Source organism: Carcharodon carcharias, chromosome 5 (genome assembly GCF_017639515.1).
Source record: "Carcharodon carcharias isolate sCarCar2 chromosome 5, sCarCar2.pri, whole genome shotgun sequence".
Lineage (NCBI taxonomy): Eukaryota > Metazoa > Chordata > Chondrichthyes > Lamniformes > Lamnidae > Carcharodon > Carcharodon carcharias.
In genome coordinates this window covers 31,246,943-31,265,776 of record NC_054471.1, presented here as the reverse complement: position 1 = coordinate 31,265,776, position 18,834 = coordinate 31,246,943, and the positions used below count along the sequence as shown (strand labels likewise).

Genomic DNA, 18,834 nt, shown 5'->3' with positions numbered 1-18,834 from the left:
CTCCAGCTTCCAGAAATCTTTTTAATATCTCCTCTAAATTTGCTAAATGCTCGGCCACTGTTGATTCAGTTATGAGGACATTGTCAAGGTATACGACAACCTGGGGTAATCCCTGTAGCAAACTCATTGTCCTTTGAAATATTGCACATGTCAAGGACACGTCAAAAGGTAGATGTTTATACTGGAACAGGCATTTGTGTGTGTTTATTGTGACATACCCCCGGGATGCGTTATCTAACTCGAGTTGCTTGTACGCGTGGCTCATATCCAACTTAGTGTAGGATTGACCTCCTGCCAGCTTTGTGTACAAGTTTCAATTCTTGGAATTGGATATCCAACTTGGTGGCCTGATTTTTTGTTTGCTCATGGGGTGTGGGCATTACAGGCTCAGCCAGCATTTATTGCCCCTCCTTAATTGCCCTTGTTCAGAGGGCATTTAAGAGTCAACCAGATTGCTGTGGGTCTAAAGTCACATGTAGGCCAGACCAGGTAAGGATGACAGATTTCCTTCCCTAATGGACATTAGTGAACCAGGTGGGTTTTATGATAATCGATAATGACTTCATGGTCATCATTAGACTTTTAATTCCAGATTGTGGATTCCAATTCCACCATCTGCCGTGGTGGGATTGAACCCCGATCCCCAGAGCATTACCGAGTTTCTGGATTATCAGTCCAGTGACAATACCACTTCTTCCCCAACCCCCCCCACCCCCACCCCCCTAATTAACTGTTAGCTTATAATCACCGTGAATGCAGGCATTCTTATCTGGTTTCAGTATGGGGACAATAGGTGCTGCTCCAGTGTTTGAGAGTGACAGAAAGAAGAAGAAACACCAGTCAGTCACCCCTGCAAAGACAAGCAGTCAATTTCTCTCTTTTGTTGTGGAGGGCAAGTGTGTTCAAACAGAGGCCACAAGTAAAAAGAAACATGATAGCTTCTTCAGTTACCCTGCAGAGAGAACCAGGATTCCTCCCCCTGGGACATGCCAACAAGTTTCTCCAACAGACTGCAAACCTGCCAAAGTCAGCTCTACTGAAATCACCCAACTTAACGGCTGCAACATACCACCACCTATGCCTCATGGACAAGCTAAGGACTGATTTGTATATTTTTAAACTTTTATTTGGACTTTTAACTTCTCCTTTCTGGTCAGAGTGTGTATGTGCGTGTCGCGTCATTTTATTATTTTTCCTCAGGTTTTAGTAACTAGTAAGCTTACTCTTTCTTTGACTCAAGAAAGCCTGGTTAAATTGGCTCCTTATAAAAAGCAAATATATTTGAACTGGGAAAAGGTATCCACGGGGAGAGGATTTTTAAACTAACCTTGTTGCGACCAACTGAGCATGTTGAACAATGAGGGGATCCAGCTCATTCCTCCTCACCCAGGATCATAACAAAATTGGGGTCCTATCCCGGTCGTAACAAATTGGGGATCTCGTCCGGGAATTTAACAAATTGGCGACCCCATCCAGGGCTGGTCGTAATAATACCAACCATGCCAATGAATCCCAAGATTGTTTTTTTTAAAAAGCAACACAGTGAAGAACCACAAAGCTAATCCCTGGTGTCAAGGATTTCAGATATGAGGAAGGACGGGAGAAACATGAGCTTTTAGCCGTGAAAGAAAGCAGCTGAATGGTGACCTTATAGAGATACATGAGGTAGTTAAAGAAATAGAAAAATGCGCCTAGAATAATACTTTAAGTTAAATACAATGAAGGAACCTAGTAAACATCAATTTAAGAATGATATCAGGAAATTCCTCTTTATACACAGAGAATGATTATAACATCGTGCATTTCTATAGCCCTGTAAATGAAGTAAAACATTTTCAAGCCACCACTTTCTCATGGGCAACTAGGGATGGGCAATAAATGCTGGCCCAGCCAGCAAAACCCACATCCCATGAATGAATAATACATAATAACTTCACAAGAGCATAATGAAACAAAATTTGATACAGAACCACATAGGCAGAGATTATGATCAATGAGTAAAAGCTTGGTCAGTGTAGGTTTGAAGGAGTATCTTAAAGGGGGCAAGAAGCATAGGCCTAAGGTGGAAATTCCAGAGCTTTCCCAGCACCTTCCTGGATTTTTTTTTTTTTTCATTCTTTCACAGGATCTGGGCATCACTGGCTAGGCCAGCATTTGTTACCCTACTGCTAATTGCACTTGAGAAGGTGGTGGTGAGCTGATTTCTTGAACCACTGAGGTCCTTGTGGTGAACTAAGATGAACCAAATGGCTTTCCAAATCTGTAATAATCTTGTGATGATTGAAGCAACACTTGACTACAACAGAAGGGCTGTTCCTCTGTTCACCCACATCACATAGGTGAACACCATTTAACACTAAGAGATAGTCATGCAAATTTTACCAGTGTGAGGTGTAGGAGGAACATCTGTCTGCCATAATTTGAAGTTAAAATTTTTTTTAAAACAAACTTACTAATAAACACAGTAAAATAAAGTAACCTTACAAAACCAGTTGCTGAATCTAGCATTTGTATTAGAAGGTATAGAGTCTTGGCTGTAACAATCCTATTGATCATCTGCCTGTAATGAACTTGTTTCCTGATTTCACGTCCTGCCAAGTAGCAACTACCTGAGTGAGGTAAGTGGAGTGTAATGGGCTGTAAAAAAAGAAAATTGACTGGATATCTGTTGAATAAGGTCAGCTCACACAGAATAAGCACAGAGAAGGGCTTTCATTCCTGATGCAAGGTGCAATGTAAAACCACACAGGCAACAATGAGCCTGTCCTCAACTCAGCCTGTCTGATTCAACCAGCCAAGTGAGATAGTGCTTGATAGTTAGTGGTGCAGTGGGTTTTTAAACACATAGCCAAAGCCATGTCATATTTTACTGTGCACAGTATCAGAGTCAGTTGGACAGTGATTCTACTGCTGGGATATTTTGTTTACTTGTTCCTGGGAGCTGCAGTATTCCAAATGTTGGAGAAGCAGGCAGAGTCTCATACTCGGAGTAACTTCCAACTGGCAAAGCTCAAATTCCTTACAAATTACAGCTGTCTAGATGGACCAGCTCTGGAAAGGTTTGTGCAGGTAAGTAGAAAAATACTGAGGTGGGAATGGGGAGGGAATGGTGGGGATGATACCTGTTGACTTTAAGAATAATGCAAGGCACAAGACTGTGGACAGCCAAGTAATGCCTGAATGGGTTCAGAACAATTCGATGAGGTTAAATTAGCTAGAACTTCTCTGGTTTACATTTAAAAGGATAAGATTAGTGTAAGAGGTAAACATTAACAAAATCCTATGCCTGTCATGTTGAAAGAGTTTCAAAAGCCTTGTTATTTAAACAACTTACTAACAGTGTAACTCTTTTGAGTACAAACATGTTTTCAGATGAAGTTACATTGTTTCATAGTTTGCCATTGTGGGATTTGAACTCTTGATCTTGGGGTTACAAATGAAGTACCATAACCACTTGGCTATTTAGGCCAAGCTTTTACTAACAGTGTAGATGCACTCCAATTATCAAAATTCTGAGCATTCCCAAGGGCTATGCCTGCTAACTAGTACTGAGTTTTCCAGTTTTTGGCACATTAAAACACAGTATGATTTTTAAAAATGTCCCTGCTAAGCTTTTTCAGTAACTCAAGTAGGCAAGGTATCATAAAATTAGCTTTTACACTGTTGGAAATCCAGTTGATAAGATCCACAGTTCTGGGAATGATATGATGTAACCTGAGCTCATTGAATTCTGAGTCAAATTTGTCAAATCTTCATGAAGTCATGTGTAAATAGCAGCAAAGCATGATTTTTTTCTCTCTCTTCTGCTGGCACAGATTCCTGGCTGAGGGGCAGTTCCCTGGGCAGTGGAACTGCTTCCCTGTTTGACCATGTGAGAACAAGGGTTGGGGAGAATCATTGCAAAGACTAAATCTTCCCTAACCCAACGCTCTTGAACATCCATGCTTTGGCAACAGGGGCTCCGGGAATGGTGGTGGAGGGGGGCGGTTGGGGGGTTGGGAGAGTGGGGGTGGTGGTTAATCGGGGGTTGGGGGGGCGCAATTCTTGCTGACTATTCTAACATTCCTAGTCAAGGGATGATGTGGCCAATTGTAGCTGCACGGCCTTGATTAAGATGAGGTAACTCAGCACAGGCTAGGAATTGAAACTAGGGCCTTCCAGTTACCATACCGGGCAGTGCACATTCCACCTGAGCTGTGAAGATTGTCCTTGGCAAATTATTATTGATAAGCTGCAACTTAGCCAGCGGATGGCTAAATCACTTTGAAGTATTTCCTATTTCATCCGCTCACTGGCGTTCCAACCGAGTGTATCTCTTTAAGCAAACACATATCAGACATTTACTTAAACAAACTCTACACAAACACTAATCCCTTTCTAAACATGCAAGGCTGTGAGGCAGACAACTGGCGACTGTCAGCGAAATTTCATTTTCTGCTCTCAGTTGCTGAAGGCTTCATAGGCTCCCCTGTTCACTGTGGCATAAAATGTTTTTCAGGTTCGTTTCTGATGTTCTGTTTATTTTACAACACGTTGTGAGCTTGGGGCTGGGAAGATACAGATAGTGCCACTTGACATAAATGGGAAATGTGCATCAGCAAATGTTTAAGCAAGCAGTAGACCGTTACCATTGATGCCACAAACCCCTGCTGCAAAATGGAAGGTTAACTGTGATGGTCAAAATGCATCAATGCTTTTCTTATGGGAAACTTTATTGGTGAACTGGAGATAGAAATACAGCATACTTACCTGGACCCAAGGCCTCAGTCTTAAAGGATGCTAAAGAGAGCAGCATACAGCAAGTTCCCAATGTCAGTGGCCAGAAGAGCAACTGTGGGCTTCTCAGGCCTCCAGCTGTGCTCCTTCTTCCTCAGGGCATGGCCCAATGTTAGGAATGTGCCTGGGTCATGTAAATGGCCAAAATCTACACGACACGACTGCAGCTTACCCCCGCCACCTCAAGGGCAATTGGGGATGTGCAATAAACCCTGACCTTGCCAGCAATGGTCATATCCCATGAACGAATAACAAAAAAAAAAGAGTTCAAGAGTTCCTTTCCATTTACAGTTACCAAACACTGGTACCCTGCACTGCGGAGGGGAGTCTATTCTACTGCATCTTTGAAAAATTGAAGGAAATAAGAGTTTCAGTGCTTCAGTGAATGGAAAGGAAAAGATCAGTTAGACATGATGCAGCTATTGCACTGCAAAAAGGTCTATGAGTTTGTGAACACTGAGGTTATGCTGAATATACAGTAAAAACAATGGATAAAGTCAAGATGATAAGTAGAGGATGTTATTGAAATGATGGGAAAACAAAGGGAGAGATCAGACAGGGCCTTGAGGAAGTTCTGAGTTCATGAGAAAATAGGATGAACCATCAATGACACCATTAAAAAGATTTGCATTTTTATAGAGCCTTTCGCAACCTCATGCAGTCACAAAGCACTTTAGAGACTAGGAAGCCTTTTTTGTAGTATATTTTAATTTAGGAAGTACAGCAAATTTAAGCAAGGTCCCACAAACAGCAAATTGCATTAATGGGCAGGTTAGCCATCACACAGCCAGATGTCGTGGTCCATATCGGTACCAACGACATAGGTAAAAAAAGAGGGATGAGGTCCTGAAAGCAGAATTTAGGGAGCTAGGAAATAAATTAAAAAGCAGGACCTAAAAAGTAGTGATCTCAGGATTACATCCAATGCCATGCACTAGTGAGATCGGGAATAAGAGAACAGACCAGATGAATGTGTGGTGGGAGAGATGATGTAGGGGGGAGGGATTTAGATTCCTGAAGCATTGGGACCAATTCTGGAGAAGATAGGACCCATACAAGCTGGACGGTTGCACCCCAGCAGGACCAACATCCTCGCAGGAGTATTTGCAAGGACTGCGGGGGAGGGTTTAAACCAGAGTAGTGGGGGAATGGGAACCTGAGCAGCAAGACATAAGAGGGAAACAAAGATGGAAATGAAAGACAGAAAAGTAGAAAGCACAAGTGGAAGACAGAGGAAACAAGAGCTAGCAGCAAATATGGCTATAGTACAAAAACAGATGTATAAAAAGACAAGTCTAAAGGCACTGTATCTGAATGCATGGAGCATTTGCAATAAGATAGATGAATTAACAGTGCAAATAGATGTAAGCAGGTCCAATATGATTGTAATTTCAGAGACATGGCTGCAGGGTGACTAAGACTGGGAATTGAATATCCAAGGGTACTTGATATTTAGGAAGGAGAGGCAAAAAGGAAAAGGAGGTGGTGTGGTATTGTTAGTTAAAGATGAAATCAGTACAATAGTGAGAGAAGATATTGGCTCAGAAAATCTAGATGTAGAATCAATGGGTGGGGCTAAGAAGCAACAAGGGACAGCAAACATTGGTGGGAGCTATCTAGACCTCCAAACAATAGTGATAAGGTAGGGGAAGGCATTAAACAGGAAATTAGAGATTCATGTAGAAAGGGCACTGCAGTAATCATGGGTGCCTTTAATCTACATATAGACTGGGCAAGCCAAATAAGTAATAATATTGTGGCATGTTAATTCCTGGAGTGTGTACAAGATGGTTTTTTAGACCAGTATGTTGAGGAACCAACTAGGGAACAGGTTATCCTAGATTTGGTATTGTGCAATGACAAGGGTTAATTAGTAACCTTGTTGTGTGGGGTCCTTTAGGGAACAGTAACCATAACATAATAGAATTCTTCATTAGGATGGAAAGTGAAGTAGTCTGATCTGAAACTAGGGTCCTAAATCCAAACAAAGGAAATTATGAAGGTATGAGGCGAAAGTTGGCTGAGATAGATTGGGAAACTTCATTAAAAGGCATGATGGTGGATTTACAATGGCATTGCAACAGTTACACATTCCTTTCTGGCACAAAAACACAACAGGAAAAGCAGCCCAACCATGGCTAACAAAATAAATGAAGGATAGTATTAAATCCAAAGAGGAGTCATAAAGTTGCTAGAAAAAGTAGCAAACCTGAGGATTGGGAGCTATTTAGAATTCAACAAATGAGAACTTAGAGATTGATTAAGAGGAGAAAAATAGTGTGAGAGAGTAAACGTGCAAGGAACATAAAAACGGACTATAAAAGCTTCTATAAGTAAGTAAAAAGAAAAGATTAGTGAAGACAAATTTAAGTCCCTTACTGGCCGAAATTGGAGAATTTATAATAAAGAACTAGGAAATGGCAGAGCAATTAAACAATTACTTTAGTTCTGTCTTCACAGAGGAAGACACAAATAACTTCCTAGCAATGCTCAGGAGCCAAGGGTCAAGTGAGAAGGAAGAATTGAAGGAAATTAGTATTACAAAAACAATAGTGCTAGAGAAATTAATGAGACTGAAAGCAGATAAATCCCCAAGGCCTGATAATTTACATCAAGGTACTAAAGGAGATGGCCATGGAAACAGTGAATGTGTTGGTTGTCATCTTCCAAATTCTGTAGATTCTGGAACAGTTCTGGCAGATTGGACTGTGGCAAATGTAACCCCACTATTTAAAAAAGGAGGGAGGGAGAAAACAGTGAATTACAGACCAGTTAGCCTAACATCAGTGGCAGGGAAAATGTTAGAGTCTATTGTAAAGGATGTGATAACAGGACAAATGGAAAATATCAATGGGATTAGACAAAGTCAACATGGATTTATGAGAGAGAAAAATCATGTTTGACAAACCTACTAGAGTTTTTTGAGGGCATGACTAGCACAATAGAGAAGGGAGAACCAGTGGATGTAGTGTCTTTCAGAAAGCTTTTGATAAAGCACTGCATAAGAGGTTAGTGTGTAAAATTAAGGCACATGGGATTGGGGATAATATATTGGCATGGATTGAGAATTGATTAGCAGACTGGAATCAGAGAGTAGGAATAAATGGGTCTTTTTTGAAGTGGCAGGCAGTGACTAGTGGGGTACCACAGGGATCAGTGCTTGGGCTCCAGCTAGTCATAATATGTATCAATGATTTGGATGAGGGAACCAAATGCAATATTTCCAAGTTTGCTGACAACATGAAACTTGGTGGGAATGTGAGCAATGAGGAGGGTGTTAAGAGGCTTCAAGGCAATTTACACAGGTTGAGAGAGTGGCAGATGCAGTATAACATGGACAAGTGTGAAGTTAGCCACTTTGGTAGGAAAAACAAAATGGCAGAGTATTATTTACATGGTAATAAATTGGGAAATGTTGATGTACAAAGGGACCTGGGTGTCCTTACACACCAATCACTGAAAACAAGCATGAAGGTACAGCAAGCAGTTAAGAAGGCAAAAGGTATGTTGGCCTTCATCGTGAGAGGACTTAAGTACAGGAGCAAAAATGTCTTACTGCAGCTGTACAGGGCCTTGGTGAGGCCACACCTGGAGTATTGTGTGCAGTTTTTTCTCCTTACCTAAGAAAGGATATACTTGACATAGAGGGAGTGCAGCGAAGGTTCACCAGATTGATTCCTGGGATGGCAGGATTGCATGAGGAGAGATTGGGCTGACTAGGCCTGTATTCACTGGAGTTTAGAAGAATGAGAGGGGATCTCATTGAAACAGTTAAAATTCTGACAGGGATGGACAGACTGAATGCAGGGATGATGTTTCCTCTGGCTGAGGGGTCTAGAACAAGGGCTCACAGTCTCAGGATAGTAGGCCAGTTAGGACTGAGATGAGGAGAAACTTCTTCACTCAGAGGGTGGTGAACCCGTGGAATTCTCTCACACAGAAGGCTGCAGAGGCCAAGTCACTGAATATATTTGAAAAGAGAGGAGGTAAATTTCTGGACTCTGAAGGTGTCAAGGGGTATGGGGAGAGCGTGAGAGCATGGTGTTGAGATAGAGGATCAGCCATGATCATGCTGAATGGCGGAGCAGGCTCGAAAAGCCAAATAACCTACTCCAGCTCCTATTTTCTATGTTTACCAGTGGTGCGAGCTGACAGGCCCCAAACCTACTTCAGCTAGAATGGGATCAAACCCTGCTGTTGGCACTAATCTGGTCCACACGCTAGCCAACTAGCCAACTCAGTTAACCAGCTCCTAGGATCAAGCCACTAAAAGATGAATTTTGGACTAAGACTGGGATGTTCTTCTTCATAGAAATAATTATCAATCTATGGAATAGAATTCCAGATAGATTAGTGGGGTCAAATCATTTAAGAAACAAGTGTATGTTGCATTAGACATCTTTCCATTTGGACAAACCAAGATGAGCTGATTGACCTTCCTTGGCTACATTCTGTATTCCTGTAAGGAAGAGTGTATAGGGAGAAGGCGGGGGGGAATGGGTACTAGATGCACTTCTCATTCAGAAAGCCAGTGCAGGCATGATGGGCCAAATGGCATCCTTCTGCACTATAACAATTCTGTGCTTCTGTATTAACCTTGTGATATATGAAGTTAAATGGATAATATTGTATAGTTTATCCCTTAAGCTTTTTAATACACACCTGTTTAACATTTGGCTAGCTTTCAGGACAATTTTTGTTGCTTTTTAAGAATTTTGCAAAATTAGTGCCTCTGCCGTTTCAGTATTCTGCAGGGTAGGCTTATCATCTTAAGGTCCAAGAAATCCTGTTGTTTTTAATACTTAAACCAATGAATTGTTTGTAGTATTGCTTCCTGTCAGTCAATGATCAGAAGTTTATTTTATAAACAAGAAAGAAACAGAATTGGAAGAGAGACTTCAGAAACTTGCTCACAAGAACTACTTAGTGGTGAGAACTACAGTGACCATTGACATAAACTGAATGGGAAATGTTGAAATAATGTTAAATGTTGGCTAATGTATCCTGGACAATATTTATCCCTCACCCAACATCCCAAAAAAAAAAAAACAGATTAGCTGGCCATTATCACATTGATGGGACCTCTCTGTACACAAAATGACTGCCAAATTTCCTGGGTAACTGCACATCAAAAATGCTCCATTGGCTGAAAAATAGTTGAGACTTGGTGCGAGTCAGGATATGGGAAGCAGAGTTTTGGATGAATTGAATTTATAGGGGGTGAAAGGTCAGAGGCCAGTAGGAGAAAAATTGAATGGTCAAATCTGAAAATTACAAAGGCATGGTTGTGGGTTTCAGCATCAGTTTAGCCGAGGCTGGGGTGAGATATCTGAGTATCTGTTTTGTACATGCCACTGTCTCCTAGGGGGTTCACCTGATCAGCCACTGTGGCTTCAGTGGAAAATCAATAGAAATCCCAGATAGATCAATGAACAGGATTCCTGCCAAAGTTACAAATGCCAAATGCAACAATCCCTGAGAAAATCTTTGATGCCTGCAGTTTACACACACTGCAGTCATTTGGCAGTGTCCACTTTTATCCTTGAAATTTGCTGTGTGGAGCCGTTAGCCTTCCTCTACTCCTTAGGAATTTCAGCAGAACTCACCAGCCAATTTACTAAAACTAACGCAGGCTAAGTTCTGCAGGAATTATTCTCATAACAACTTTTGTTTATATAGTGTCTTTTAACATATTTAAATGTTCTTGGCAACACTCCCTCTGAGCCGCACTAGTGTGTAGTTGTGCAGGAATTGGACATGTGCCACGCAGGGAACAAACAAGTAGCGTGCATGCAACTGTTTAAGATGTGCACATGCAGAGTTGTGCAGCAATCTTAAAGGGACCTCAGAGCAGCAAGCAGGCTGCATACAGCAAACAGAAATTAGAAGGAACATTGGTCCTAAGGCACATCAAAAAATTTGACAAATTGACTATATGAGTTCCAACAAGAGGAGTCTACAAAACTGGACCTTTAAATGGCTGAAACTATGCCTGTCTGTAAGCCCAGAACAAAAGAAGCCCCTTTGCACTTTTGGAAAAACTCCCACCTTGTTATCTCTGAGGACCCACTAACAATCACCTGGGGACTGCAACTTCAAAGAGAGCTATACAAAGGCCATTCATATTTGATAACCCAGGCTTACCAGCAGGAGACTGAGGGTCAGCTAAGACAAAGGCCCCTTCAACCTTCCTTTCAACTCCTAATGGCTGGGATGTTTAGGAGCCTTTGAGACCCAGCGGAATTCCAGATGATGGACACACATCCTTCGTTGGGAGAGGTGGAGGTCCATGTGGCATAGGCCTCTGAATTGTTCAATAAGCAATATTGCCTTGCTGAGCTGAAGAGCTCAGGCTATCTTTTAACATCTTACTAGCAGCCACACACACAAAGGAGTGCTGCCCAGGTTTGACATCCCACCCCATCTACACTGCTTCTGTCAGAAGTTCTGTACCATTGACTATAAGACTGATTCATTTCTGCATGCCTATCTCAGCATGTGAAGTCAACACCACCAGAAAATTTCACAACATTGGTTTTCAGCCCAACAACCTCCGTGAAAGAATACCTCACTGGACTGATTTTGGACTCTGGAACCCACGTAAACCAATATTTATTTTCTCTGTGGTCTTTGTACGGTAAAAGCTTCATTTCTCTATCCGTCTCTTCACTGTCTGAGTGTGGAGGCAAGGTTGCGAACCCTCCTCCTGTGTTTTGAGTGTGAGCGATAAACTAACCCTTTGAGTTCATCCTATCACAAGTTTGCTGTTGGGTTAGCGAAAGAAAATTGGATCACAAAAAAAACAAAGGGTTGGGAAATACGCCACCATGATAGAAAGGAAGCAAATCAAAGCACCTTTCTGTTTATGGACGGGTGGTGAGAGGAGAAATTACTGCAGTTTAAATTAGCCTCCCCTCCTGTCCATAACAATAATCGTTATTGATTAACTCAAAAACAAATTAACAGATGTCAATGCCAACATTGATTAAGTATGTTTAAGTGCCAGTGGTAAGTATAGTACAAGGGTCTGGCACACATAGGGTTAATGTGGGACTGAGTATAGTACCATCCACAGTGATGTAAGAGAACACATGATCTGTACCTAGGAGTCAATGTGGTGTTGCAAGCCACATACAGACTCAAGCTCCTAGCTTGTACCCCTTAATGTATATTTGTAATTAGTTCCAGTAGTTAATAAAGACTTACAATTAACCTACTTCAAACCACGAAGACTTCATTAAAACTTCCCAAGATGTAACCAACATCCAACAACAGTAGGGACTGAACCAGCTTGTTTTCAATGAAAGCGAAATACTGTGGATTTTGGAAATCTGAAATAAAAGCAGAAGCTGGAAAAACTCAGCATGTCTAGCAGCATCTCCAGAGTTAACATTTCGAGTCCAATCTGATTCTTCACAGAATCACAGTATTATTACAGTGCAGAAGGAGGTCATTCAGCCCATTGTGTCAGCTCTCTGAGCATTTTAACTTAGTGCCAATTTCCTGCCTTTTCCCCCATAACCCTGCACATTGTTTCTATTTAAATAATCATCCAATGCCCTCTTGAATGTCTCAATTGAATCTGCCTCCACCACACTTCCAGGCAGTGCATTTCAAACCCTAACTACTCGCTGCGTGAAAATGTTTTTTCTCACCTCGCATTTGCTTCTTTTGCAAAACACTTTAAATACTGTTCCCTCTGGTTCTCAATCCATTTATGAGCAGGGACAGTTTCTCCCTATCTACTGTCCAGACATCTTATGATTTTGAAAACTTCTATTAAATTTCCTCTTAGCCTTCTCCTTTCCAAGGAAAACACAGTCTCAACTTCTCCAATCTTTCCTCATAATTGAAGAGTCTCATCCCTGGAACCAATCTTATAAGCCTCTTCTGCACTCTCTCCAATGCGTTCACATCCTTCCTTTAGTGTGGCAACCAGAACTGTACACAATACTCCAGCTGAGATCTAACCAGCGTCTTATATAAGTTCATCAAAACCCCCCTGCTCTTATACTCTATGCCCCTAATAATGAAGCTTAGAATACTGTATGCTTTAGAAACAGCTCTCTTTACCTGTAATGACTGATGTACATATACATCTAAGTTTCTCTGCTCCTGCACACCCTTTAGAATAGCATTCTTTATTTTATACTGTCTCTGCATGTTCTTGGTACCAAAGTATATCACCTCAAACTTCTCCGCACTGAACTTCACCTGCCACTTATCTGCCCACTCTACCAATATGTCAATGTCCTTTTGAAGTTCTGCACTGTTCTCCTCACAGTTTACAATTCTTCTTTGGAATCCCGGGGAACTTAAGCTGCGCTCATTTTAAAAAAAATTATCTGTATTCTGGCTTGAAAAAGAATTACACTTCTCAGAAATATATCATGTAAAGGATCAAAAATCACATATTCCTGGACTGGCCCCAGTTGCAGTTGGGGTCAGGGGAGGACCATTGTTTCCAACTTGTGGGTTGAGGAAAAACACTCCTGCTCCTCCTGGCACAAGAGGACACTGTATAAAAAATGTGAAATTCATTCATCTTTGTGGGCTTTCTCCCCCTTCAGAATGTCCTGCAGCTGCTCAGTGACATCTTTGACCCTGGCAGCAGGGAGGCAACATGCCATCCTGGTGTCACGTCTGCGGCTGCAGAAACCTTTAACTATTCCCCTTATGATAGAATCCCCGCTCTTTTCTCTCCCCCACTGTGCAGCTGAGCCACTCATGGTGCCACAGACTTGACTCTTGCTGTGTTCCCCTGAGGGAGCATCTCTCCCAGCAGTAAGTAAAACAGAAAATCTGTTGGAGGGAGGAAGATGGACCCAGGGAACGCCTGCACTGTCTGCTAGTGTTTTTACGCTGTCTGGTGGTCACCCATTCCCTTTCTGCCTGTGCAACCTTTACCTGTGGTGTGACCACCTCACTGTACATGCTGTCCACAAAAATCTCATCCTTACGGATGCTTCAGTGACTCTGGCTGCTGCTCAAGCGCCAAAACATGGATTGCAAGCAGCTGCAGCCGGAGACATTTCCTGCACACGTGGTCGCCCAGGACACTGGAAGTGTCCCTGACTTCCCACTTCATACAGGAGGAAAATTCCACTTGGCCGAGCTGTCCTGCCATGACTTACCCTTAAATTACTCCCTTTACTTTTACTTTCTCTAGCTTAGAGACTATTAAGTACGGAAGAAATACTCACCAGGTCCTACTTACCAAGGCTGCTGCACTTCTTTCTTAGGAAAGGTAGAAAATGAAAGAATCACCTTCTTCCCTCTTCAGCAAACTCCCTCTCTCACCAAACTCAAACTAAACTAAACTACTCTAATACAGCTCAGAGCAGCACTCAAGTGCAGAGTGAAAGAGAACTGTAGATGGCTTGCTTTCATGCTGTCTGAATCAGGCTTCTGAAAACCTGCTTAAGCCAGTTAACTAATTAACTAGTTGCAGCTGCAAGCAGAGCCTGTTTTAAAGCTGAATTAAAACTCACTTTCTCCCAACACAAAGAGCAACTTTTAGTTAGCTCTAAATTTCAGAAAGTTTAGACTTTAGGTAGAAATTAACCTTAAAAATCCCTCTCTCACCAAACTTACCAACTTAAGCACTCCAATGCAGCCCCAAGCAAAAATCATGGCACTTTTCTTTGGTGTGGCAAATAATCACCAAGGACCTGCCTTCAGGCAGAGAGTTCAAGAAGAGTAGAAGAAATTTGGACACATCTAGACTTATCCAATTCTTTCAACTTAGTTTCAATTAATTTTCTGAATTTATATTTCCATCCCGTTAATATTATCTTATACATCTCTATAAGGTCATCTTTCAAAATTGAAAAATCAGTTTCTCCAGTTTTTACTCACAGCTCAGACCCCTGGCATTAAGGATGAGTTCATGTACTCTCCAGCGCTTGAATATCTCCCCACTATCTTGGTGATTGGAATGGACACACTACTCACATATGATCTAATCAGATTATAATGGTTTGATCGTGACTTTCTTTGGCTTATTTCAACATTCTATTGACTTCATTGTTTTCAGCTCTGTAATCCTTGGATATGTTGGCCAGAGTTTTCCAGCAGCCACCCCCCCCCCCCCCCACCATGGGTTCTCCTGCACTGGGGCTGGCAAGCGATTGAAAGCTCTGTTTACATCAGCAGGGCTGGAAGATCCCACTGGCGTGAGGGGCTGGAAAATTCTGGCCGTTGTGTCTAACGGGACTCTTAGGCATTGTCAAATTCATCTATACGCATCATTCACAAAGTATGTGCCTTGCTTTTATTCCTTCCCATTTGAAGCAATTTACTTGTCAGAGAAAACATGTATTTCACATCCTTGGGATGTCAAAAAGCCTTTCACAGCTATTGAAATATTTTGTAGGTTAGCTGCTGCCGTAATGTAGACAGATGAGCAGACAATTCGCATACGTCAAGGCTCCACAAACAGCATTGAAATGAACAAAGAGATAAATTACTTCCAGTGGTGTTGGTTTAGGGATAAATATTTGACAGTACTGGGAGAATTCTTCATCTCTTTAACTTGTGCCAAGAGACTTTTTATGTCTACCTGAGCATGTAGACATGTTTAATGTCTGACAGTGTGGCACTCCCTCAATATTGAACTGAAGTGTCAGCCTGAATTATGTACTCAGGTCTCTGGAGTAGGGCTTGAACCCATGATCGTCAGAGCTGAGAGTATTATCAGGTCCAACATATTTGTCAGGCATAATAGTTAATGTGGAATCATCCCAGATTTGTACTAAATGCGGTAGGTAGCAGGTGTGAATAAAGACGTTTTACCTAATGGCCGCAATGGCGGGTTTTCACGCCGGATTGTCCCCTTCCCGCCTCATAAATTGTGCAGACACGAGAAACATGCCGGTTCGCTGGCAGGTGGTCTCCGATTGGCCCGCCACTCCACTACCTCGCCACTTCCTCACGCCGGGCGTCATATTTAAAATGCAGCTGTGCACACAGTTTTCAATACTTGCAGCCCAGGACTGCTTCAGTGAAGACATCCCCCCAAAAGCCAGTAAGAGTGCAATTCCCCCGATTCAGTGGTGCATCCACGGGATGCCCTTTAGATGCCGTGGAGGCCCGCTGCTATGTCATTTACCCCCTTCTCTGGCCGCAGGAGGCCCATCAGTCTCAACACTCCGGCTTGGGAGGCGGTGGCAGTGGTGATCAGAGCCAAAGCTGCACACAAAGGGTCAGCGATCCAGTGCAGAAAGAGGATGAATGATCTCATCCGTGCCCCCAAGGTACGTGGTCAAGCATCTCATCACTCTCAACTCACACATTCACATGACCATCTCACATTCACTGGCATCTCACTCACTGCCAGCTCTAGGGGCATCACCACTCATTCTCTCACAACACCCTCGCATCTCCGTCTAGCCTCACCTCCTCGAGATCACCTCCTCATCCCGTCCATGGCTTCACTCAGCATACACTCATGCCTGCCATCTCTCCCATTTGGCCTGGCATGTGTCTTGCTCACACTCTCTCCATCTGTGTTTATGCAGGACAAGATCACGCACAATCAACGGGAGATATCCCAGACTGGGAGCTGGACATCAAGGGCCTCACTCCATTTGAGCATCGCACATTGAAGCTGACATCGACTGTTCCTGTGGCAGATCCTGCACCACATGATCCACCTCTCAATGCTACTCTGTTCTGTGTTCAACGTGGCTGCCGAGCACTAATAATCTCCACTTTGTCTCCTAGGCACATCTGACACGTCACCCTCAGGCAACCTTGATCCGGACCCCAGAGCCCCTTGAATGAGGACCCTGAGGGCAGCACTGTTGAAGACTCATCACGTCACTGACCCACACCCTCCACCAGTGCAGCAACACACACCTCGGTGGGACCTAGATGTAGAGCAGCCTCGGGGTCACAATCTGTTGAGTACTGCACACAATCTGTTCCATAGCAGGTGGAGGCAGGGACATCCTTGGTCGCCGGCATTCGGAGGACCCCCGGAGGCAAGGATTTTGCTGAGTCTGAGTCAAATGATGACCCTCTGGACTTGGTCCTCAATCAATTGGTGGAGCCGCAAAGACGGTGATGGGAACATCAGGCAGGGATGTCTGGTGCATTCCTCAGATTGCAAAGGGCAATGAAGGAGTCTGTCCACCTTCAGTCCGAGGTGATAGTGCAGGCATCCAACGCACCGAGGTCAACACTGGCAGGATGGCAGCTGCTATGGAGATTGTGGTCCAGGGCATTGGTCCTGCACTGCTGTGCAGGCTGCACTCATCACTAATGCTATCGTTGGCCTCCAACAGTGTGTACACGAGAAGGGTGCGAGGCAGCTCGATCACACTTCAGCTTCCCCTTCTCCTCAAGGAGTCAGCCTGGGGCCCTTGGGCACCCATAGGGAGGAGGATCAGCAGCTCAACACCCCACGGCCACCCACCTAGATGACTCTGGGAATGAACGGCCGATCCAAGTCCTCTCTTCCTGTGACCCCCGAACTCCAGCTCCACAGCTGGCCCACAGCAGGACACCCAAAGCAGGCTGGGGCCCTCCAGGTCTTGGCCCTCCAGAGGATGCCTGCCAAGGTTATCACAGACAGGATGTAGCAGTCAGCAGGCTGCCTCCACCTCCACTGTGGATGTCGGGTAAGTACCAAGACATAGCAGCAGGGTTAGGAAGGTGAAGAAGATGTAGTTGCTCAGCCTGGGCACTGTGTTAATCACTTGTACATAATGTTCACTATTGTAAATAAACTCCCAAGTGTGTCTCCCTGCCTATGGTTCCTTGTTATGATGAGCAGTGTTCATGTCACTCAGGTGTGAAACCTTGGTTCCTGCTCAAGACAAAGGCAGGTATCTCAATCCAGGGCCTCTTCCCTGTGCAGCGTGTAACCTTCAGAACAAAGTGATGGTCCGGCTTCATACTCACTGGACACATTACTGATGCCTGCACCTCGATGGTGCTTATCATTGCTGCCAGAATGTTGTGGGCAGGCATCACAGAGTTCTGTCATTCTCTCTGTGTGCTCTCAGCACCTTTGAGGTGGGGCTCTCTGTGACCTCCTGGGCACACTTGTGCGTGGAGGCTTGCAAGATCCCACACAGGTCACCTGTGGAGCCCTGGAAGGAGCCACTAGCATAAAAATTGAGCGCTGCGGTCACTTTCACGGCTACTGGCAGGGGATGCGCACGTGGTGCCAAACCTGCAGCATGTGGCATATGTGACCAACCAGTTCCCTAGACATGCGTAGTCTTCGGCGACATTGGTTCTCAGTCATCTACAGGAATGACAAGCACCATGCATAGATCCTGGGTCTAGTGAGGTGCCTACGAACGACAGCTCTCTGTGGACCTTCAGCTGCATGCGCAGCAGGCCCTGCTTCCCTTCCATCTTGAGGGTGATGCTCCTCCCTTAGCCAAGCCAGGTGCCTCAGCCACACTTCTTCTCTGCTCTCTGTCAGCCATGAGGCATGCCGCTAAATCACCAGGCTCCACGATCCTGAAGTTCTCCTCCTGCAGGATCAAAGAGAGAGATGCATAGGTTAGCATAGGTGTCCTAAGAGCCTCCCTTGCTTACATCTGGAGGTCCCTTCACACATGCAGGAAAGTGCTGGCCAGCACTTGGATGGCCAGTGTTTAGTGCACTCATTGGCTGCCTGAAACTCCATTCACCTCCACCCCACTCCACTTGACCGATTGGCGGCAGCTTTGCCCACTGGACTGCAAGCTGTACTCTCAGCTCAGGTGCAGGTAATCCCCTAACCCGCACTGCATGGCTGCGCTGTTAGCTTGAACCATGATGGATACTGGTCCAAGCCTTAATAAAGACATTGCAAGGTGCTCTGAGCACTTCCACCAATGATTGTGCCAAGGCCACCTTTTGCAAGGGGGGTTCTACAGCTTGCCCAGTCGGGCAATTGTCCCGCTGCTCCCTAATCCACACATTCATTTTCAGTCTGCGTCCGAGGGGTGAAAGGTTCAGGAGCATTTGGTGGCACATTCGTGTTTGGGGGTTGTTTGAGTGGACAGAAATTCCTCAGAGGCCCGACTCTGAGCCTGTCAATGGATCTGCAGCTCCAGA

General features: G+C 44.0%; 1 protein-coding gene across 1 annotated transcript in view; it reads left to right on the top strand.

Moving 5' to 3' along the window:
- The first annotated feature begins 2,856 nt into the window (after nucleotides 1–2,856).
- Nucleotides 2,857–18,834, top strand: part of kcnk17 (potassium channel, subfamily K, member 17) — a 31,435-nt gene continuing 15,457 nt past the window's right edge. The window contains exon 1 of the mRNA XM_041187332.1: nucleotides 2,857–3,069. Within this exon, the coding sequence (XP_041043266.1) occupies nucleotides 2,857–3,069 (213 nt within the window). The remainder of the gene's footprint in view (nucleotides 3,070–18,834) is intronic.